The 23350-nt window shown below is 48.3% G+C and overlaps 1 protein-coding gene across 1 annotated transcript in view; it reads left to right on the forward strand.

Moving 5' to 3' along the window:
* Window positions 1–2821: 2821 nt before the first annotated feature.
* LOC118214356 (partitioning defective 3 homolog B-like) overlaps window positions 2822–23350 on the forward strand; it is a 52215-nt gene continuing 31686 nt past the window's right edge. Inside the window, exons 1-9 of the mRNA XM_035394263.1 lie at window positions 2822–3202; window positions 4145–4295; window positions 7321–7436; window positions 12372–12463; window positions 14021–14104; window positions 17013–17138; window positions 18236–18642; window positions 19196–19335; window positions 20031–20159. Coding sequence (XP_035250154.1) covers window positions 3158–3202; window positions 4145–4295; window positions 7321–7436; window positions 12372–12463; window positions 14021–14104; window positions 17013–17138; window positions 18236–18642; window positions 19196–19335; window positions 20031–20159 — 1290 coding nt within the window. The 5' untranslated portion in view covers window positions 2822–3157. The remainder of the gene's footprint in view (window positions 3203–4144; window positions 4296–7320; window positions 7437–12371; window positions 12464–14020; window positions 14105–17012; window positions 17139–18235; window positions 18643–19195; window positions 19336–20030; window positions 20160–23350) is intronic.

Genomic DNA, 23350 nt, shown 5'->3' on the forward strand with positions numbered 1-23350 from the left:
TATCAGGAAATGAATGAATTCATCACAGCAGGCTGGCTCTTATGGCTGTTTGTTATTCTGCCACAGCTGCTCAGCATCTCTCTCTGCTTGGATCTGTTTTCAGATTTGCACATTGTATAGCGTTTGAGCATTTAAACTCCTCTCTCCATTTGGCTAGTGATGTTTACTGTATGGGAATCCTGCTCACACACAGCTGTTTGCCATTCTGCCCATGTGTCTGTGCAGAGTTCCTGTAGACGCGTACAAGCACACACTCACTCACTCACTCACTCACTCACTCACTCACACACACACACACACACACACACACACACACCCACTCACCGATGCACCGACCCACCCACTCACCAACCCATTAACCCACCCACCCACTCACTCACTCACTCACCTACCCACTCACTTACTCACACGCTCACTCACCAGCTTGCTCATTCACACACTCACTCACCCACCCGCTCACACACTCACTCATTCAGTCACTCACTCACTCGCTCACCAAATGCACCAACAGTTTCCTGTTATTTGACTATATCATAAAACTAAATAAAACACGAGCGGTCTGTAAAATGGATTTCCTAATGTGAATTTCACGGTCTGTTCAGCGGCAGCTAAAATGCAGGAGGAGTCTCTAGGCCACAGGTAGGAGGTTGTTTTGTCAATGGGAAAGAGGATAAGAGTCCCACTTATCTGGCAACCCTACTTGATGAATTACTATTGATCCAATTACCCCGGGTGAGTACTGGTGCACTGGTCCCCTTGTGTCGGCCCTGTCCCATCCTGGGTAGCGTTCCTGGATGAGAGAGGCTCACAGAGCCGTGTGAGGGGATGCTGCTCGTTTGGGCCCGTAGGAGGAAGTCATCAGACTAAACGTGTCGGGACAGAACTCTGGATTGTCTCTCTTGTCTCTGCTCGTCAGACTGCAGCAGCCTGGATTAAAAGCCGCCAACAGAGTCCCCGCCTTCGCCTGATTGAGACTAACTGCTCCGGCCGCTGTAAGTTCATTATCCCACTTTAACACTTGTTACCTGGAGACGGCAAATTAAATACTCTGTATATTTGCACAGTGAAAGTAATTCATTCTAATTTACTTGTGCATTATAGAGGGGGGGATTTACACGCATTTGTTTCAGATGTGACTATGCAAATAAGGACCACTCTCCCACTTGCTGGAAATGCAAACAGTAATGAGTGCCTAAGTCTGTTATGAGGTGAATTCCATATTCAGTGCCATCACATGACACCATTTCGAGGTCTGACTGCTGGAACAGAAGGGACTGCAGCGATGAGTCATCAGCTGCTCATTTGCGCATGTGTGCAGTTGACCCAATGTACATGTAGGGCAGATCTGGAATATGCACGCCATGCGGAATTGATATATTGAATGCACTGTTTACATTCATGAAAAACCGATCTTTCCCTTTATTATAGCTGTTAGGGTAAACATGCGGCATTCAGAATAAATGATTCGAACATGCACAGTTGTTTCAAGCACGGGGCGGATCTAGAGAATGTGTCATTATGTTTAATTTAGTTTTGTCCGTCGTCCTTTAAAGAACCAGACAGCTGCGAGATAAGTTTTTTTTTTATAATTATGCGGCTAATTATAAATAATTAGCATTATAAACCTCATAAATCAGAAATTTGCATAGGAGGCTGGTGCAAATTCAAGTAATGTTGCCCTGAACAAAATGTAATGCCTCAACCGTAGGGGGAAATGAGTGGCTGTAGGTTCATTACAAAGGCTGCTGGGAAAACGATGTTCTTTTGCAGCTCACTGCTGCGTTAATGATGCTGCCTTTTCCGCATGTGCGCTGTGCGCTTGGACACAACGTTCCGACTGCGATAAGAATTCCGAATCCGGTGTTTACCAAGCTGATAATTATTAATCCAAACACGGTATTCCAAATAATACTGTTCACGTGATAACAGAACATTATTAAATAGTCAAGCTAATAATGGAATGTTGCGCTGTATTGAAATATTTTTGGCACATATTGCTGTATAAAGCGGTAACGAAAATACACAATAACATTGAAACTGATGAACATATACCAGATTATACATTGTAGTTTAATGATGCTTTTTGTAATGGATGTGTTAGGGAATAGTTGTAGACAAAATGTATAAAATTGATTGTTGAAGCAGTCTGTTTATTATTTATTGTCCCTCAGGCTATGACAGGTTGCAATGTACTGAGCCTGTTGGTTCTTCCCTGGCATAAAAGAACTTTGTTTTTCACAACAGTACATTTATTTCTGATTTGAAGCCAGTTATGTAAATGTGTTGTTTTTGAATGTGTTCTGGACTGAATGATGAAGGGATTCTCTTTCTCCACCACTGATGTTGTTCACTGGCCATATAAACTATCAACTTTGTGCATTTGTCTGTGAGTGTGGTTGTGTGTGTCTGGGTCTTTTCGTTTGTATGTATGTGTGTGTCTCTCTTTCTGTGTGTGTGGGTCTGTGTGTGAGTGTATGTTTCTGTGTGTGTGTGTGTTTGAATGTGCGTGTATGTGTGTGTGTGTATTTGTATTTGTGTGATTCTGTGTGTGTGTGTGTGATTGTGTGTGTGTGATTGAATGTGCGTGTATGTGTGTGTCTGTGTCAGCTTGTGTGATTGTGTGTGTGTGTATGTATTTGTGTGATTCTGTGTGTGTGTATTTGTATGTGTGTTTGTGTGTGTGTTTGAATGTGCGTGTATGTGTGTGTCTGTGTGTCAGCTTGTGTGATTGTGTGTGTGTGTGTGTGTATTTGTATGTGTGTGATTGTGTGTGTGTGTGTATTTGTATGCGTGTGATTCTGTGTGTGTATTTGTATGTGTGTGTGTGTGTGCCTGAGTGTGAGCATGCTCTGTGTGACCAGGGAAACGGAGAAAGCTCTGGCTTTGCTGGTAAAGTCCCTCTCCCATAGGGCCGTGCATGTGTGTGCACAGGGAGACAGAGAGACAGAGAGACAGAGCTCTATTGAGGGACGTGGATCCCGCTAGAACAGCGTAGCTGGCCCCGCGGCTGACTGCCCTGTCAGAGCTCTCTTCAATAGGCCCGGGATCCCGCTATATAACTGCAGTGTGCCAGGGCCGCTCGCGCTACGCACCCCAGGGACTCTGCGCATGGACCCAGTCACACCGTGAACCAGCCCACAGCCCACAGCACACGGCCATGCTGGGCTCCTTGGACGTCCTCTATAGCGTGCTGATCCATAAGGTGGCTCGGGTGGGGCCGGGGGCCGGGGGCCCGTCTGGGGCTTTAGTCTGGGAGTGTTGGACTGTCGCTGTGTCAGTCAAGCGTTTTGGAGCTTTTTTTTAATGTGTTGTTGTTTCTGTTTTGTTTTTGTTTTTTTGTATATTAACTTGTTCTTTTTTTGTTTGTTGTTGTATTGGAGGACTGTGGGATTTTTTTGTGTGTTGGTGTGTTCATATGTTTGTGTTTGTGTTTGAGATTTTTGGTGTATTAGTTTGGATTTTTAGTTTGTAGTTTGTGTGTGTTTGTGTTGGTTTCTTGGTTTGGATGTATGTTGTGTAGTGTTGGTTGGATTTTTGATGTGTTCATTTGCTTTTTTGAGATCTTCCGGTAGGAATAGGTACTGGAAAGAGTAGGGTAAAAGAACAGGGAATGAGAAGATTAAGTTTGTGATGCATTTCCTGTTTTTTGGGTGGTAAAAGAAAGTTTTGGGATGAGTCCTGCTATGCAAAAATATATAGGATGGTATCGCTTACTCTACAAGAAATATTTGTAATTTTGTCACTCCTAATATTCTAATCAATCATTTGCAGCGATTATTTTTTTCAAATGTAAGTCTTGTTTAAATACATCGGACATGATAATTGATATTTGTAATGTTAATAATGCTGGTTATTTTGGCGATGTTGGTTATAATTGGTTATATTCTTGACTTGAGTCATAATGGTGGTGTGAATACTTTGGGTCATATGACTGGTCTCTGTGATCTTGGTTATAGTAGTGGTTCCTGCTCCTGCAGTTTTGTAGTTTTTGCCATTGTCTGCGATTGTTCAGCATCACCCTGTCCTCTTTGTGTGTGTTTGTGCATCATCACCTTGTCCTCTTTGTGTGATTGTGCAGCGTCACCCTGTTCCTCTTTGTGTGCGATTGTGCAGCGTCACCCTGTTCCTCTTTGTGTGTGTGCAGCTCATGGCAGTGTACGAGGAGCAGGAGGCCCAGCAGAGGGCGACAGTGAGCCCTGGGCGCTCCAGCCCAGACCCATGTGACCCTGAGCTGTCCGTCTTCCAGCCCAGCAGAGGAGGCGAGATTGAGGTCAACTCCTCCGCCCTCATGTCCGGTAAGTACCAGACCCACAGAGACCCCAGATGGACTTCAAACACCCTGCACAAATCCCAATCCCCCCCACCTACACCTACATACCGCTGGTCTGCGTATTCATAATATAAATATGATTTCTATTTGTGCTATGATCTATGGGTAACGTAGTTTTTTGGTGCTCAGGGACAGCCGCCTCGCCCTCCACAGACAGATCCTCACGCTTCCCCGCACTGGAGTTAAAACAACAGGAGGACTGGCGGTTTAGTGCTCCGCTCTGTATATAGATCCGCAGTGTATTTACGTTGGAGTTGGAGGGGCACAGCTGTTTTGGTGAGGAAGCGGAGTGCCCAGATCCTCCAGCCATGCCCTGTCCCGTCAGGTAGGTCCCGTTTTGAGCGGAGGGACCACCCCTGCTGCGACCGCCTCCCTGCGCGGGACGGAAAACCACTTCGCAAACTCCCCGCCTCTGATCTGGGCTGTGTTTAAGGAAGGAGGGTAATTAAAGCCCACCTTTAAAAAAAAAAAAAAAAAAAAAGTATACTTTAGGGACATGTAATCCAAATCTGCCATTCTCAGTGAATTATTTCTGGCGTGGATTAGGTCTCTGTATCTGGATATTTTCCATTTTTGGCCATTTTTAAGAATCTGTTACGAAGGCTGAATTGCCGCTAAATGTCGAATACCTGGATTTAGGCAATTCCATGGCAGTGGTCCAGGGAGATGTTGATGTCATGGGATCGCTGTCATACATATGCCATAAAAAAAAAAAAAATGTAAAAGCAGAACAAAGAGTTCACACTCAATTTGGCTGTGTTCAAATCTCCTGCTGTGTGTGTGTGTGCGGCAGTACAGTCGACGCGCAGTTATAATGATATTTTCAAATTCTTTTTAAACGGACAGAAGGAGTTTCTCAAAAATGACCTTTGAAGAAAACACCCGGCAGTTAGACTTTGAAGCCCGTAAATAGCTGCGTTCTGGTTCACTCCCTGCGAGTCTGTGAGTTCAGGCTTTGTGGAATTAGAAACCTGTTCAGCCCCCTCCGCCGTCGCGGTTGTGCTGCATGTACAGTGCGTTACATTCACTGTAAAGAACCCTTTTTATCCGGAGAGGTGTGCGGAGTAGGAGAACGTAAGTGCATTCACCTGATTTATACGAGCGCTAATGCCAGACCTCACGAACCGCATTCCCGGCCGGTGTTATACTGTGTGTGTGACCTCGCTAAAGCACTAATGCAAATTAACACCGCCGAGCGAGGGCCAAAATGCGAATCCGGAAAGCACACGGATTACGTCCAGAACAATCCTGAAGATGAACAACGTAAAAACAAAAAGAAAATTCCGTAACCAGAACCAATGCAAATGGTGGGAAGTGATAGTGGGTGTGATGGGAGGGGGAACCAAGACAGTCTGGACTCAGTGGGTCTCAAGATAATGGTTTCCCCCCCCCCCCCCCCTGGACCATCATGGGAAGGGTGTTCCACCACTGGGGGCCAGTACCGACCGGCATCTGGGAGGAGTGACCGGAGGGAAGGGGTAGCCACTCTGAGGTTGTGGAACTGAGAGATCAGGCCAGGGTGTAGGGTTTGGGGATTGATTGGGGGGGTATGGTGGAGCTGTTCCGTTAACTGCCCTGTAGGCTGCCGGTAATGGAGTGAGATGAGGAGGGGCGTGGCCTGAGCGTGCTCGTTAAAACCGCGGACCGGTCGCGCGGCTGCATTCTGCACTAGCCGCAGGGGGCCAGTGGCGCAATCAGGTCCAAGTGTGAGAGTTCCACAGCCTGAACTCGGAGCTGCGTATAGTACATGAAGAATTCTTTGCCTGTTACAGAGAAATAATAGCGTATGCCAGACTCACTGCCTCTATCTGCGTTTGGGGAAAAAAAATGCGAAGTGAAATGTTTTTTTTTTTTCAAGTCATGACTTTAAGACTGATGTGTGGAGAGAGGACTCTGACCTCTTTTTCACTCGTAAGTATTAAAAAAAGAACTTATCAGCGACGATGGCTGAAGAGTTCTAAAGCGTTCTGTTAACTGCTGAATCGAACCTGATTGCCAGAGTTTGGCTGGAATTAAACGGAACGCGCAGATGAGAATCAGGAAGTATTGATGCGCGCGGTCCGCGGTGTCGCTAGCACAACGATGCAATCAGCGGCGACTGCTCTTGAAACGGGGAGCGTGAAAAGAACTAAATTGGAGGTAAATTCAAAGTAAAGGTTTTAAGGTGAAATGTGCGCTTTAATGTCAGAAAATTGGCGGAAGATGAACAATTTTGCCCACGTGAGAGAAGTCTCACACAGTGAGCGTTGAAGGTAACTTGGGGGTTTGTTCTCGGGCACCATGAGGTTCTGGCTCCACCCCCCTGCCTCTCCATGACCTCTGACCTGAGGGTTTTGAGAGAGAGTTTGATCTGTAATCAGCCACTTTTCTGAAGAAAAGCTGAAAATTCTTGGAAGTAAATGAGATATGAGATGGTTAGGGCCTGGCGGGAAGTGATGTTGTAGTTGAAGCAGAAGCAGAGAGCCTTGGGTTGCCTGAAACAGTGCAGGACGCAGTGCAGGACGCTGTGCAGGACGCAGTGCAGGACGCTGTGCAGGACGCTGTGCAGGACGCAGTGCAGGACACTGTGAAGGCCGGGAGTCTCAAACCCTGGTCCTGGAGAGCCGCATGTTCCTGCTGCTGCTCTAATCACTAGCTGGCTGATCAGTCCGTCAGTAACGGGGGCAATTAAATGTGTGGCACTCAGCTGCTGCTCAGCGCTGATCCTCCTGCCGGGTCTGATCGGAGTTATTGTTCAGAGATGTTTCCTCTCAAGTGAATGTGATTTAAAGAATGACAATAAAGGGATCCCTCCTCCCACAGAGAAACTGGAATCCAGCTCACACACTCTTTGGCACCCCCTGACCGTGAGGACAAGAACCGGTCGCACACACACAAACGCACACTGGCTCGAGTGCACAGACCCAGACACACACACACACGCATACACACACCTGCCACCCTTCAGAGTTTACTGCACAGTGGGGTCTTACTCGTGTTTTCTCTCGCAGGTACGCCCCTGCTGGTCAGCTGCGGTAGCGACTCCGCCCTCAGCCCCCCGTTTGATATCGACCCCCCCCAGCCTGAACACCTCAACAGCAGGCCCTCCTGTACGGACTGCGTGAAAGTGAGTAAGGGTGTAAGGGAATTGAGAATGGTGAGATGGAGGAGTTAGGGTGGTGGTGGTGGTGGTGTGGGTGGGGGTTTTCCAGATTCATAGTGTGTACAGCTCCGCAAAGACGGTAGTCAGTCTTAGTTAGGTGTCTGCACTGAAAAGTTGGGGGTCTTACACCAGGCCAAATATGAAACATTTAGACTATCTCAGACTTTCTTCTGATACAGGGAACAGTGTGTTCTTTTAAGGATCTTGAGTGATTGCAGTTGTTTTTACTGGAAGCTGATTTAGAATAACTTTTTCTCAGAGATGAAAAAAAAAAGATTTTGCTTAATTTTTATATAATTGTTACTGGAGAATACTGAGCAGCATACAGTTTAAATTTTTGTTGAGTTGTGCTCTTTTATGTTAAGGCCAGTTTAGAGACTGTCCTTGGCCCTATGCGTATCCCAGAGTGCAATGTGGTTTTGGGTCTCTGATTCGGGTTCCTCTTTTCCATCATTTCATTGGGTCCCTGTGGTGGTAATCCGAAGTGGTCTCGATTGTCTTGGAGAACGTGGATTGACGCACCTGCCCCAGTGGGCCTGTGCCTTTACAGCGCAGGGGCTGCTGGGTATTATTTTTCCTGGGTGGTGGGGCATGCTGGCCAAGTTCAGTGCAGCAGAGTCAGCAGCAGTAATGAAGGTGGGGGGGGGGGTGTGGCTATCCTCAACCCCTCCTGTTTCCTGTCTCTTACTGTCCTTTGCTATCCAACGCTGTCATGCACAAACCTCTCGCACCACTTTGGTGCTTAAAACATGGTTCTGCTGTTTGCTTAACAGCCTGTCCCTAACAGCCCCCCCCCCCTCCCCCCCTCCAATTAGCGTGAGCGTTCTCTGTGCAGTCCATTGGGGTTAATTAAACTGGCAGCTTTCACTGATGAAGCCTCACGCACTACAGGCAGATGTGGAGAATATGTGACAGAGTGGGGAGGGGGGGGGGGGGGGTGGGGGGGGGGCAGGTAGGGACAAAGCCACCCCCCCCCCTCCCACCCCTTATGAACATAGTCTGGGACTTCTGGAGGAGCCAGGTGAGTAATGCACACTCTTTGCGCACACACACAAACACACACACACACGCTGACACGGTCACACACTCACAGACACAAACACACACACACACACACACACACACTCATGCACTCTCACATGCACACACAAACACACAAGGGTGCGAATGCACCTTATCAAATTTATCTGGGGATGAGGGGCAGGAGAGGCTTTTTTTAAAAATTGGTTATTTATATCATTCTTTGGAAAACACAGTTTGAATGGGACTAAAAGACACAATGTTGGGTAAGAAGGTTGAAATATATACTGTAATCCAATTATATTTGTAGATAGTTTAGTGTCTTCCCCTCGCTCCCTTATATCAGCATATGTTGATTTTTTAAATCATTGCCACACACGATCAGTCTTATGATTCGTTAAGCTGTTATTGATGCCGTATGTTTTGTGGATTAAACTTTCACTGAACCTCAAGGACAGCCTTGTTCTTGAAATTACTCCACAACACAATGGGGGACTTTTTATAAAAGGAATTTTGTATCTCTCTCTTTCTCTCTCTCTCTCTCTCTCACACTCTCAATCTCTCTATCTATCTAACTCTCCGTCTCTCTAAGATTTAAAGAGCTTTAAAGATGAGGATGGGTTTGTGCGAAAAAAAAATCGTTTCCCCCCTGAGATTACGAGGCATTTAAAATGGCCTCGCTGTGAGAGAGGAGCACGCCGTGTCGGGCATCGAACCGTGTGTCGGAGGAACGATTCGGCGTTTCGTTTTTTTTTCCCCGCGGCTTTTTCGGAGAATCGAGACGCGCGGGTCCGAGTCGAGACGAGTCGAGCCTCGGCCCGGAGAGAGGCCGCTTCCCCGCCCGGTCTCTGAAATTGCGGTCGGAACGCGCTCGAGCAGTGGTTCTGTGCGTCCGCGCTCGGGCGGGCGGCGGGGCGCGGTCTCGGGTTAACGCGGTGAGGTGGGTCTTGGGCGCCGTGGCGTCCGCGTGTTTTTTTCGGCGTGCCGGGGTGCTCTTTGTGTCGTTTGCGTTCGGCGTGCTTCTCCCCCGCTGTGGCGCGGGGTCATTAGCGAGGTATTCCTGGGAGGGGGAATGCGAAACTGTTAATTGGACTGGGAGTATTTTCTGTTGCGACGAACCTCCTGGGTTTAATAGTTAGAAAAATAAATAAATAAAACATAGTTATTTTTAATGTGTCTGCCTGCCTTGTTGTAACCAAAATGGTCCTGAGGGGGAGGAGCGGTTTGTGCTGGGGAGAGTCGAGGGTTAGTGTGCGTGTTGGGTATAGGGAGTCGTCCTGCTTAGACACTGCCCCAACCTGTCATTCAATACGCACACACGCACACACGCACACACGCACACACACATGCACATACACACGCACACACGCACACACACACACATGCACATATGCACGCACGCACACACACACACACATGCACATACACACGCATGCACACACACATGCACATACACACGCATGCACACACGCACAGACACACACACACATGCACATACACACGCATGAACACACACACGCACACACACATGCACATACACACGCATGCACATACACACACACGCACATACACACGCATGCACGCACACACGCACACACACACACATGCACATACACACGCATGCACGCACACACGCACACACACCACAGATGTTCCCATCTTTTTGATTGTCCTTGCCATCTCTGATGGTATTCTCTTTAAACAAAACCCCTCCCATATCACCACGTATATCTCGATGCATCTCACACACCCACGGGTCCTGAGTGCTTTAAACTCAGCGCTGACTCTTTATCACCCATGGAGCCATTGGCTTAGAGACGCAACGATGTGTAAACGTGAACGACAATGGGCACAACTTCACAGTTCATGCAGGGATCGCTGAAACACTGCTCGCATCTAGAAATGAAGTATAGATGGCGTCTGTATCTGAAGTAGACGCTGAGGAGAAGGCGTCGGTGATGGAAAGGTTATGTGCGTGCGCGGTAGGTAGCGGTGACACGTGCGGTAACGGTGAATATTTTATCAAACGTGTCAGGAACATCTTAGCGATGGGGTATTAGTGTGAGTGAGGTGGCGGCGTGTGTGTCACAGTCGTGGCGGCCGTGTAATCGATGTCTGTGCAGCAGTGAAATTCTAGGCTTCTTCATTTGACGTCTTGGGTGCAGTATTGGCTGTGGCTAAATTATTAGCGTGTACAGTGCCCTCCGTAATGTTTGGGACAAAGATATATTTTCTTGATTTGGCTCCGTACTCTACACTTTTATCGCTGTTATCAAACAACTGACATGGGGTTGACGTGCATATTCTCAACTTTTATTAAAGGGTATTTTTATGCATTTATATTTAGTGTCCACCCGTTTCAGGGTACCATAATATTTAGGACAAACGGCTTCACAGGTGTTTCTGATTAGTCAGATGTGTTGAATTACTTTCTTAGTGCTGGTATACAAGCAAGAGCTTTCAGTGTCTAGTCTTGATTCTAGGCTTTTGATTGCTTTTGGAGTCTGTTATTGGCATTTGTCAACATAAGGACCAGAGTTGTGCCAATGAAAGTCAATGAAGCCAGTATGAGGCTGAAAAATAATTTATTTTCAAACATAAGCTTATGTAAGGCTTAGGCTTACCAAAATCAACAGTTTGAAACATCTTTGAGCACTGGTGAGCTCAGTAATGGCAATTGCACACATGCACGCATACACTCGTGCACACACACACACACACACACGCACACACAGTACTACAACGCTGGCCATTGTAAGGTAAACAGTGGTGTAAATTATTACAGTGGTGTTTTGCATGAATCTGGAGCTTGCACCGCAGCAGTGCATGATGGGAAAGAACCAACCTCTGTACAGTGCCCCCCCCCCCCCCCCCTACTTACAGCTTCCTTTCTCTCCCCAAAACCCAAAAGGATTTGTAGATTTTCTAAATCAGTAGAGGCTGGGAATTTGGGGAAAAAACTGTTTAATTAGCGAGAAGATTATTTCCTTTTCTATTTTCTTTTTTTGGAACAATGAACAGCTCCCATCTTTTGCACACGCACACACATTCACACATATGTACACACACTCACACTCATATGTATACACATACATACTCAGGCACGCACACTCTTAATACGTCATAAAATTGAATTGGGATTTAAAAATAGACATTGTGAAAATTGACTGGTATATTATTTCTGTATTAATGTGATGTATTTGAAAATTCAATTTTATTCTATATTAGTTCATTGGCTCGTGGTGTTGTGATATTAGCTGCTGGTTGTTTTTTTTGCTCGCAGCAGGGACATGCTATTCCACAGCAGGACAGGCACAAGGCCCAGCCCCAGCCCATCTGCCCTCTGTCTCCTGATTATTCCTGATAATCAGGGGGTTCTGGAAACGGGGTCATTTTTAGTGCTTATGCATGCAGGGGGCGGGGGTGGGGGGCTCTGACAGGGCTCTGAGGCCTCGTCTGGGGAGGGGGGATGGGGGTTGTGGAGGGTGTGAGCAGGACAGTACTCATCCTTAACACTGGAACTGCTGAGGCAGAAACACGTAATTGGACCGTCTCAGTGTGTGTGTGTGTGTGTGTGTTTTTTTAACTTGTTTTTTTTTTTTCATTTAGTTCATCTAGCTTTTAAAAAAGATTTGGCCTGAGGCTGTTACTGTGTGCTGAAACTCATTAAGAATTAGCCTGGTTGGTAAACTGAGAGAGATGAAGATGGAAAAAATGGAGAAAATAGGGAGTGAGTGAGGGAGACCATTCTGCTCTGTAGAGGGGGTGCGGTGGGTCTCCGCGCGCGTCTGGGACCCCCCGCTGTGCGGCTCGGGACGGTCCGCCACCCCCGCGCCCAAAGCAAACAAAGACCCCAGCCCAGCGCTGTGTGTGTTACAGGCGGGGACCCCCGTGCCTGCTGACAAGGGAGGAGCTCGGGACAGGACCGGGAGTGATGCAGCCCCTGCCAAAATGAGCCAGGCCCCCCTCAGGTAAGGCCAGCACTGTGCGTGTGTGTGCGTGTGTGTGTGTGTGTGTGCGCGTGTGTGTGTGCATGGGTGCGTGTGTGTGTATGCGTGTGTGTGTGTGCGTGCGCTTGTGTGTGTGTGTGTGTGTGTGTGTGTGCGCGTGTGTGTGTGCATGTGTATGTGTGTGTGTGTGTGTGCGTGTGTGTGTGTGTGTGCGTGTGTGTGTGTGCGTGTGTGCGTGCGTGCGCTTGTGTGTGCATGTGCGTGCGTGTGTGTGTTTGCGTGTGTGTGTGCGTGCGTGCGTGTGTGTGTATATATGTGTGTTACTGGCACAAGTGTCGTTTTCTCAGTGGCTGGCGTATGTATACATTTTTCTGTACTCTTAATTACACAAAGTCCAGGCTGCTGCACTTCGTGTAAAATGAGGAATCGTTAGGCAGTGGGTGCTGTGGTTAAAAATGCAAACACAGATGAGTTAGTTTCGGGAGGGGGGGGAGGGTTACTGCGGGTAATGAGCTGGTCTGGGATTAGAAGTGGCCTCTGGCTTTGTTCTTCTGCCACTGTGTTTGGCACGGCTGGGCTGGTTGTGTGTGTGTCTGTGTGTGTGTGTGTGTGCGCGCGTGTGCGTGTGTGTGCATGTGTGAGATATTGCCCTGTGAGGGTCTGCTAAAATTCACCACACATCTACAGCACTTGTCTCTGCATCTACTGAGATACTGGAAAAAAGTCCAGAACAAATTAACTTTGCTATAAATCTTTGCTTCAAATTTTTTTGCTATATTCAGTGTTTTTTTTTAAATTACAAAGTAATTTATCTATTTAGGAAAAGCTGAATTATTTATGCTGGAATTAGGCACCAGTAAGCGGTGTAGAAAATGGATGGATGAAGCATTTGCGATAAACCGTGAATATTTATGGAATGTTCTGTAGTTAATACTACACTGATCTAACACCCTACCAGCACAGAGCAGGGAAGCTGTCAGGTTTTAGAGATTTCATGGCCATTTTCCAACCCAAGACTCCTGTCAGCGACACTAGGGAAAGGAGGGGGGGTGGTGGTCAGGAATGGGGTGAGACTCAGATGATGGGAGTGTGATTCCCTACAGTCATTCATCCATTCCCAAGCCTCCAATGCTCGCCATAATCATCACCACCGCGCCTCAACGCCAGTAATAACCATGCAGAAACATTCAAACGAATCATAACCACGTACCTGCTACCGTCTGCACATTAGAAGTGCCATCTCTACGATAAAGCTTCATCCAGCCATTTTTATAGTATAAAATTGTATCTTTCACAAGGGTCTATGTTGAGGTATTTTATATTCACAACAGTTACTGGTTCTTGGCACTTTGAAGGAAGGAGCTTTTTATTTAAAAAAAAAAAAAAAAAAAAAAGTACCGAACTTGGTTTCACGCTTTCGAATGCTGAGCACCCATGGCATCTGATACATGTATTTACATGACCAGGGGATGACCATGTGTGATGAGACCAGATCAGAGCAGACGGGGTTCGGGTGTAAACCTTGTTTTGTGTGTGTGTGTGTGTGCGTGTGTGTGCGTGTGCGCGCATGCTATGCAGGCTGACGCACACAGTGGAGATCTCAGGAGAGAGCGGACCCCTGGGCATTCATGTTATTCCGTACTGCTCCTCCCTGAGTGGACGGTAAGTAAACTGCCTCTCACCCTCTGTCATCCCTATCTCTCCCTTTCTCCCCCCCCCCCCACATGCACATCATTTTCATGAACATTATTCCAGCTACACACACACACACACACACACAAATATTACTGTTTGTATTTGCTGTTATTAGTAGAGGTAGTCTGGTTACCCAGATGTGTGTCTGTGTGACGATCTTACTTTTTTGCTGTTAAAGCTAAGGAACTCTCATTAAGACATTGCGTTAAAACTGATCCTTGGCGACTTTTAACATTTGGATCCTCACTGACCGTTAACAATTTTAACCCGCTCTGGTTGTTAAAACTCCAGCTCCGCCTCTGCAGATGCTCACTCTGGCGCATCACACTGTGAAAGCTGCTGTTTTTCTGGGGGGAACTGGGGAGAGCCCCAATAGCATGCAGGACTGCAATAGAGTGTGATCCCTGTGAATGAGGGAATGGCCATGGCTTCAACATCTCAGCACAGACCACAGATCTGTGGAGAGCAGCTCCTCTCCTTTTCTGTGTGAAAAGACTTTACTGCGCCTGGCACTTTACTGCGCAGTCTGAGCTATGGGGCTCTTCAGATTAGCTTCAGAAAGAGCTGTATTTCACTGTGGAGGGGAGTATGGAGCATATGAAGGGGGCTGTCCAGGAAACGGGAGAGAAGAAGCCTGGAGGTAAAGAGGCGGAGGTGGAGGAGCAGGGTGTGACGGCGCGGTGAGCGGCCTCCATGTCCGGAGCGCATTGTGCCGGCGGTACAGGGCGTTCTGGCTTTAGCCGAGGTCAGACCATCATGTGCGGCGCGTAGCACGTAGCGCGTAGCGTGTAGCGCGTAGCGTGTAGCGTGTAGCGTGTAGTGTGTAGCGTGTAGTGTGTAGCGTGTAGCGCATAGCGCTTAGCGCGTAGCGTGTAGTGTGTAGCGTGTAGCGGCGCGGCGGCTCAGAGGGGCCTTGAGGAGCGGCGTGAGAATGGAGGGAAAGCACAGGGCATGCTGGGGCCGCTGATAACCCCGCTCCCCTCTCAGACCCGCCCCCCGCTCCCCTCCCCCTCTCAGACCTGCCCTCCGCTCCCCTCTCAGACCCGCCCCCCGCTCCCTTCCCCCTCTCAGACCCGCCTCCCGCTCCCCTCTCAGACCCGCCCCCCGCTCTCCTCTCAGACCCGCTCCCCTCTCCCCTCTCAGACCCGCTCCCCTCTCCCCTCTCAGACCCGCTCCCCTCTCCCCTCTCAGACCCGCTCCCCTCTCCCCTCTCAGACCCGCCCCCCGCTCTCCTCTCAGACCCGCCCCCCGCTCCCCTCTCAGACCCGCCCCCCGCTCCCCTCTCAGACCCGCCCCCCGCTCTCCTCTCAGACCCGCCCCCCGCTCCCCTCTCAGACCCGCCCCCCTGCTCCCCTCTCAGACCCGCCCCCCGCTCTGCGCTTACACAGAGTAATCTCTCTGTGACCTTCTCCTGTGGGAAAGGTTTCATCGTAACAAGGAGAGAGGAGGAACTGCGTTGGCTTGGCAGGAACTTTTCTAATGTTATCTGTGCTCTGTGGGCATGGCTTGTGTCACTTAAGACCGATTGTGTGTGAAGATCAGTGGGTAGGCGTTCGCTCGTCGGTGCGGTTGTGCGGTTCGACTGAGAGAAGAGGCATATTGCGGTGGAGTTGCGGTTGAGTTGCGGTTGAGTTGCGGTTGAGTTGCGGTTGAGTTGCGGTTGAGTTACGGTTCAGTTGCGGTTGAATGGACGATGCTTTGAGGCTCTTGTTTGAGTTCCTCCTGAGCGTGGGCCTTCATCGTGGTGCTGTGTGGTGAGTGGACCTCTCCTCCATGGAGAGGAAGCTGAGTTGTGTGTTGTGTTGCTGTGAGGGCAACGAGGAGGCAGACAGAGTGTGAGTTAATGCAGCCTCCACACGCACACACACACACGCACACACACATACACACACACACATACACACACACACATACACATACACACACACGCACACATACACATACACACAGACGCACACACGCACGCACACACACGCACGCACACACACACACAGACGCACACACACAGACGCACGCACACACACACACACACATACACACACACACACACACACACATACACACACACACACGCACACACACACACATGCACACACACACGCACACACATACACACACACACACACACACACACGCACGCACACACGCGGACGCACATACACGCACGCACGCACGCACGCACGCACGCACGCATGCACGCATGCACGCGCACGCACGCACGCACGCACGCACACACACATGCGTACACACAGGCGTACACACAGGCACACACACACGTGGCATGTGCGCACATACACACTCACACACGGGCATACATTCACACTTAAAGTACGGGATCATCTGAGATTCACTGCTGCATATGATACCAGCAGAGCACCACTGTGTTTGTCTTTAATTCTTTTCCTTTTGTGTGCGTGCGTGTGTATGTGTGTGCGTGTGCGTGTGCGTGTGTATGTGTATGTGTGCGCGTGTGTGTGTGTGCGCGTGTATGTGTGTGCGTGTGCGTGTGTATGTGTATGCATGTGCGTGTGCGTGTGTGTGTACGTGTGTATGTGTGTGCGCGTGTATGTGTGTGCGTGTGCGTGTACGTGTGCGTGTGTGTCTATGTGTGTGCGTGTGCGTGTGTATGTGTATGTGTGTGTGTGTGCGTATGCGTGTGTGTGTATGTGTATGTGTGTGCGTGTGTGTGTGTATGTGTATGTGTGTGCGTGCGTGTGTGTGTGTGTGTGCGCGTGTGTATGTGTGTGTGTGTGTGTATGTGTATGTGTGTGCGCGTGTGTGTGCGTGTGTATGCGTGTGTATGCGTGTGTGTGTGTGTGTGCGTGTGTGTGTGTGTGTGTGTGTGTGTGTGTGTGTGTGCGCGTGTGTGTCTCAGGTCTCTGGGCTTGCACATTCGGAGAGTGGAGGAGAACAGCCGGTCTAAGAGGGAGGGGATCTTCCATGAGGATGAGTGCATTGTTAAAATCAATGACACAGAATTAATGGACAAATCGTTTGCGCAGTAAGTACTGGTCCTCTGGAAAGAGCCAGCTGCTTTTCAACGGCTGCTGGTCATTTCGTGGCCTTTGTTGCTGCTGATGTGTTTCTCTGCTCTTGCAAAGCTCCCTCTCTGTGAAGACTATCAGTCTAATCTTTTCTTTCGAAAGCAGCCTGTATTTTCCTGGTGCATTGTGCTGGGAGAATAGCCCATTTTATGGTTTTATCTCAATATCGGACATGCATCAAAAGCAGTGGAAGCAAATCCATTAGAAGAGCGCCATTAAAATGCATGCTGCCTCCTCTGTGTGTTTATTTAATACTCAAAACTGGCCATAAAATACTTTATTCTTCTCATATACTCTTACAGAGTTCTGCAATATATGCAAAAGTACGTGCTTCAGCATGTGCCTTCTTAGCTGTCAATGTTTAATTCTATATGTCATGGTGCGTGCTACTATGCTATCATAATTTCTTTCTAAGGATCAATCTTGAGCTTTCCTCATGATTAGAGTTGAGGGCATGCGTTGTTTCTTTCGAGATTTATAAAAGTTTATGAAGCTGAATTGTAATGTAGGAAGTTGAAAAACCTAAAGGGGTGAAATGCTGCCATTCAAGCAGAACAATCACAGTCACTAACCTGTAATTGTGCCTTTTTCTACGAGTGTAATCTGGTATAATTACACACATGAGAAGGTTAATTTCTTTTGGCAGTTTTTTTATGATTATTGGTGTGCATCACATGACATTTCGAGTGAACGGAGGAAAATGGGAGAAAATGAGTTTCTTCCTGTTGCCCGGATACCTTCATTTGCAGTGTCTTTCCCACAGTTCATTGATCTTTCCTCAGTTCCTGTATTGGCAATGATGTCATGTCCTGTCACCGGCAGCAATTTCTCCCCATTACATTTCATTACACACATTTCGGCATTTAGCAGACGCTGTTATCCAGATCGACTTGCACAGATTCCATTTTTTTGTACACGCAATCCATTTATGCATCTGGATGTTCAGGTAAGCACCCTGTGGAAGGTACTTTGGTAGTTTGGTTGCACACACAGACTTGTACGCCTGCTTCCCTGACCTGTACCCTTCTGTGCTGTGTACTACGCTTCTCCACAGGTCACAGGAAGTGTTCAGCCAGGCGATGCAGTCCCCTACAGTGCGCCTCGAGGTTGTGCCGATCCTCAACAGGGATCGCTATGAGAAGAGCCTGATTGGTCAGCTCTACACTTTGGAAAGGCCCGAAGGCACGCCCCTCCCGCTCACCACGGAACCGTTGTCCCGTCCCAAGGAGAAGCAGAGCGGCCTGGAGGCCCCCTGCCCCGCCCCTCTCGCTGTCCCCCTCTCAGCCCCCTGCCCCGCCCCTCTCTTGAACTCAGCCCCCTGCCCCGCCCCACTCTCACTGCCCCCACCGGGAAAGAGTCACAGCCCCCTGCTGAAGAAAAGCCCTTCCCTCCCCCTCCCCCCTACTGGGGGTGTGGCCAGTAAGAAGGGGGGCAGGAAACTGAAAGTGGAGCTGAGGAAAGGTACAGTATGTAACCCCCCCCCCCCTAAAAAAAAAAAAAAAAAAAAAGAATAAATAGTGAATAACTAAATAAAAATGCATTATCACAATGGCCTCAAACAGCGCTCATTTAGGACAACAGAAGAGAATGTAGCTCAGTCAGGGGACTCGTTTTGACAAAAACATTTAGTGTTATTTCTAAAATGATCTAGAGCAGTGGTGGCCAACCCTGGTCCTGGGGAGCCGCAGGGTCTGCTGGTTTTTGTTTTCACCTTAAATACAACAACCACTTAGACAAAAGAAACCAGGTGAGGTGAGTTAACTGTGTAATCAACTGCTTTAATTGATCAATTAAGTGCCGAGTAAAAACAAAAGCCAGCAGACCCTGCGGCTCTCCAGGACCAGGGTTGGCCACCCCTGATCTAGAGGTTGTGACAATGGATGAATGCTTGATTTGAATGAATTGATAGGTCTGTTGGCTGAAGTGTCAAGTGTTAGAAAATGAGGGATTGTCATGGTTATGGTCCTCCGTGTTGAATTCTGAGCGTGTGATGTCACCGTCGCTCTCCCACCAGGGCCAGAAGGCTTGGGTTTCACAGTAGTCACGAGAGACGCCTCTGTTCATGGTCCGGGACCCATCTTGGTCAAAAACATCCTGCCCCGAGGAGCTGCTGTCAAAGATGGCCGTCTGAAGTCAGGTGACAGGATTTTGGAGGTCAGTGACTATGTGAAGTTAGCTTGAGGCTATGTCACACAAACCGAGCTGCAGTTGGGACTTAGTTAGACAAATACGGAGGTGGAGTTAGCATTAGGTTACTGGGATGGAAACTAGCATACTTTTTCTTGCCTTATCGTACTGTACGGTGACACTGTGGACCACAACCTCATCTATAGTCTAGTACATTAAAGCTGTGAATTACGTCTGGATTATAGTATAGTGGAGCTATGAGTGATCCAAAATGAATGTGTGAAGTTTGGTATCGATTGTGCAGTACAGGTGGTAGATGATGATTAAATGGACGGAGTGTAGCACAGTGGGTAAGGAACTGGGCTTGTAACCGAAAGGTCGCAGGTTCGATTCCCGGGTAGGACACTGCCGTTGTACCCTTGAGCAAGGTACTTAACCTGCATTGCTTCAGTAAATATCCAGCTGTATAAATGGATACAATGTAAAATGCTATGTAAAAAAGTTGTGTAAGTCGCTCTGGATAAGAGCGTCTGCTAAATGCCTGTAATGTAATGTAAAAATGTGATTCATGGGTGTTTGGTGCATGAGGATACAGGCATGTGGTAGAAGACTGTATAGGTGTGAGTCAGAGGAGGATACAGGATACAGGCGTGTAGATGATGGTTCAGGTGTGTTGTGGTGGAGGGTAGGAGATGACCCAGGTGCCCTGTCGCGTCCTGCAGGTGAACGAGGTGGACTTTTCGGGCCGAACGCAGGAGCAGCTGGTGGCCATGCTGCGGAGCACGAAGCAGGGAGAGACGGTGTCTCTGCTGGTGGTCCGGCAGGAGCAGGTTTTCCTCCCAAGAGAGCTGGTAAGGGTGTCCACTGTGTAAATATCATTAACCCACTTTTCAACAACCCTGTACCATCCCATAATAACTAATAAACCTCCTCTCAGCACCTCAGCTCTCCTGTCCTTCTGTTACATTGAACAGTGACCATCTCAACTCCATCTCACCATCTCACAACCATTATCAATAAAACAACCAATCATAATCACTAAAACTTTCATAATATTAATTCAGAGGACCGAGAACTTATCCATGTGACTAGGGTGTTTCACAGCGCCTGTGAACATTTACACGGCTAGAGTACTGAGCATGTGCAGGTTAGGGCTCTCACTACTGAGCATGTGCAGGTTAGGGCTCTCAGTACTGAGCATGTGCAGGTTAGGGCTCTCAGTACTGAGCATGTGCAGGTTAGGGCTCTCAGTACTGAGCATGTGCGGGTTAGGGCTCTGAGTACTGAGCATGTGCAGGTTAGGGCTCTCACTACTGAGCATGTGCAGGTTAGGGCTCTCATTACTGAGCATGTGCAGGTTAGGGCTCTCAGTACTGAGCATGTGCAGGTTAGGGCTCTCAGTACTGAGCATGTGCAGGTTAGGGCTCTGAGTACTGAGCATGTGCAGGTTAGGGCTCTCACTACTGAGCATGTGCAGGTTAGGGCTCTCAGTACTGAGCATGTGCAGGTTAGGGCTCTCAGTACTGAGCATGTGCGGGTTAGGGCTCTGAGTACTGAGCATGTGCAGGTTAGGGCTCTCACTACTGAGCATGTGCAGGTTAGGGCTCTGAATACTGAGCATGTGCAGGTTAGGGCTCTCACTACTGAGCATGTGCAGGTTAGGGCTCTCAGTACTGAGCATGTGCAGGTTAGGGCTCTCAGTACTGAGCATGTGCAGGTTAGGGCTCTCATTGCTGAGCATGTGCAGGTTAGGGCTCTCACTACTGACCATATGCAAGTTAGTGGTGTCAGTAGTGAGCATGTGCAGGTTGGGGTTGTCAGTACAGACTGTGTGCGGTTTTGGGTTACAGTACTGAGCTGGTTAGGAGTCTCATAATGTCTCAGAACATTGAACTGAATTTTGCATACTATACACTATTAGCATGAAAAACACTTTTTAAGAAGTGGTCCGACCAATCAATTGTAACCATAAGTGTGAACCTCTCCATGAAAACCAATTTTCATTGGTGAGAAGCTCCTCCTCCCACTTTCCACATTGATATCAAAGTAGTCTTTATTGAGATAAGGAACCAGATTAATCCGGAATGGCTTGACTGAATTGCATATGCCCTTAAGCGTCTTAAGTGTCTGATTAAATCCAACCCGTTATCTTTTGCCAACTTTTTCAGTGGTTATTAAAGAATAGTCATTTATCAGAGCTGATTGCTTTCTGGCTGGGGTCGAAGCTTGTTTGGTGTCGGATGTTTTTCCTGAAATCAGTCTCTTGGTTGATCTCTCTCGAACTTTCTCTCTCTTATCAGATTGAACACGCCAAAACACATCAAAACACCCACAGTGCACTAGTATACAGAGGAAATCAGTGATGTCACCTCTTCATCTTGTTGCCACCTCATCAGCTTGGCATGTAAGCATGTAATTCTGATGGTTGAGAAGCAGGGCTTATGGAACAGGGTTAGGTTTATCCACATGTTGGTGCCAAACCAGAACTAAACTTGCTCCAAGGCTAGTTTACTTTTGGGTTATTTGCACTCTAATTCGTCGATAGATCACAGGCTGTTTGGGCCCTGTGACCTTACCCTGTTGAGTACCAGGAAGCTTTTCCTCTCTGAAAGGCCATGACAGGCCACAAACACAGCCAATCAGAGTCTTTGTCACTATTGCATTATGCATATAATGCAGTGAACCAAAAACCACGTGGCAGACAAAGTCCCATTTTAAGCCCAACCCCTAATGTTACCTCACATCCACCTTCAATTTCTTCTTAACTCCATTCCCAGTTTTTCCTTAACTGCATGTCCAGTCTTACCTTGAACCTGCCCATGTTAATCATTTGCATGCATGTTATATTTGTGTGTATACTGTATGTGTTTCTTTGGGGGGGTGACACGTCGCAGGGTGAGGGGTTTGGTGCTGAATTAAGGTTGTGATGACAAATGCCGTCTCTGTGTGTGCTGGGGTGGGCTGCTATGATTTGTCTCTGTGGGCCTCATCCAATCAGCATGCAGGCAGGTGGGTTTGAGGGGTGGGGTTTTACACACATACACACACGCACACGCGCACGCACACACACACACACGCACAGGAGCTTTGGCTGGTGCCATAGACACATGAGATACTTGTAGCTGAACCCACATGATGTAGCCGAGGAGGTGAAATGCTTGAAGCAAAACCTTTTGGAAATTAAAAGGAGCCACAACAATGGCGGCACCAGCCACAGTCAGCATTTTTAATGAGATGACTCATGTCTCCACCCTCACCTTACTCCTTCCTCAGCTGTGTCCACCTTCACCTGTCCCCACCCTCCCTTGTTCCACCTTCACTCATCTCCACCCTCACCTGGATCCACTCTCCTTTGGTTCCACCTTCACCTGGTTCTCTGCCCTCATAAAATATCCCAGAGATCTTTGTGCATTTGTCTCTGGCTGGGGTCGATGATGGGGAGCGAGAGTAGAGAGGAGTACGATGGAAATCTTCTCCCAGAATCTCCATCACACCTAGCCTCAGTCAGGGACCTGCTACCACTGTACCACGACACAGGAGAGTACTCATCGCATCAAAGCAGCAGCTCTTTCGCGTTTCCTCAGGGTAGAACCCTCCTCATCCTCAACAGTGTAGCCCCTTCATGCAGAGTTAAACACTGACATCAGGTCTGTACGACCCCCTCCTCTCGCTTCCTGCCTGGTGAGTGGGTTTTTTCGGGATGGGGGGGGGGGTGAGTGGGCTTAATTTAGCTAATTGGTTGTGATTGTGAGGATGGAACGGTGTAAGTGCTTGAGGGGGAGGTGGGGGTAGAGAGGGAGAGAGAACCATGCACAGTACATATCACACAAATGCATTACGTGGCTGTGTGTGTGTGTGTGTGTGTGTGTGTGTGCCAGCGTGGATGGCATCTGGACGTGTGTGTTCGTGTGCGGAGGCAGATACAGGCTGGAGAGGATTCACCTGCTCCATATTTCACCCATGGGGATGAAATCTCATGGGCTGTGCATTAAAAGCATTCTGGGTAATCTTTCATTGAGTGGGAGGAGGGAGGTCTTATTTC

This window comes from Anguilla anguilla, chromosome 15 (assembly GCF_013347855.1).
Source record: "Anguilla anguilla isolate fAngAng1 chromosome 15, fAngAng1.pri, whole genome shotgun sequence".
Taxonomy (NCBI): domain Eukaryota; kingdom Metazoa; phylum Chordata; class Actinopteri; order Anguilliformes; family Anguillidae; genus Anguilla; species Anguilla anguilla.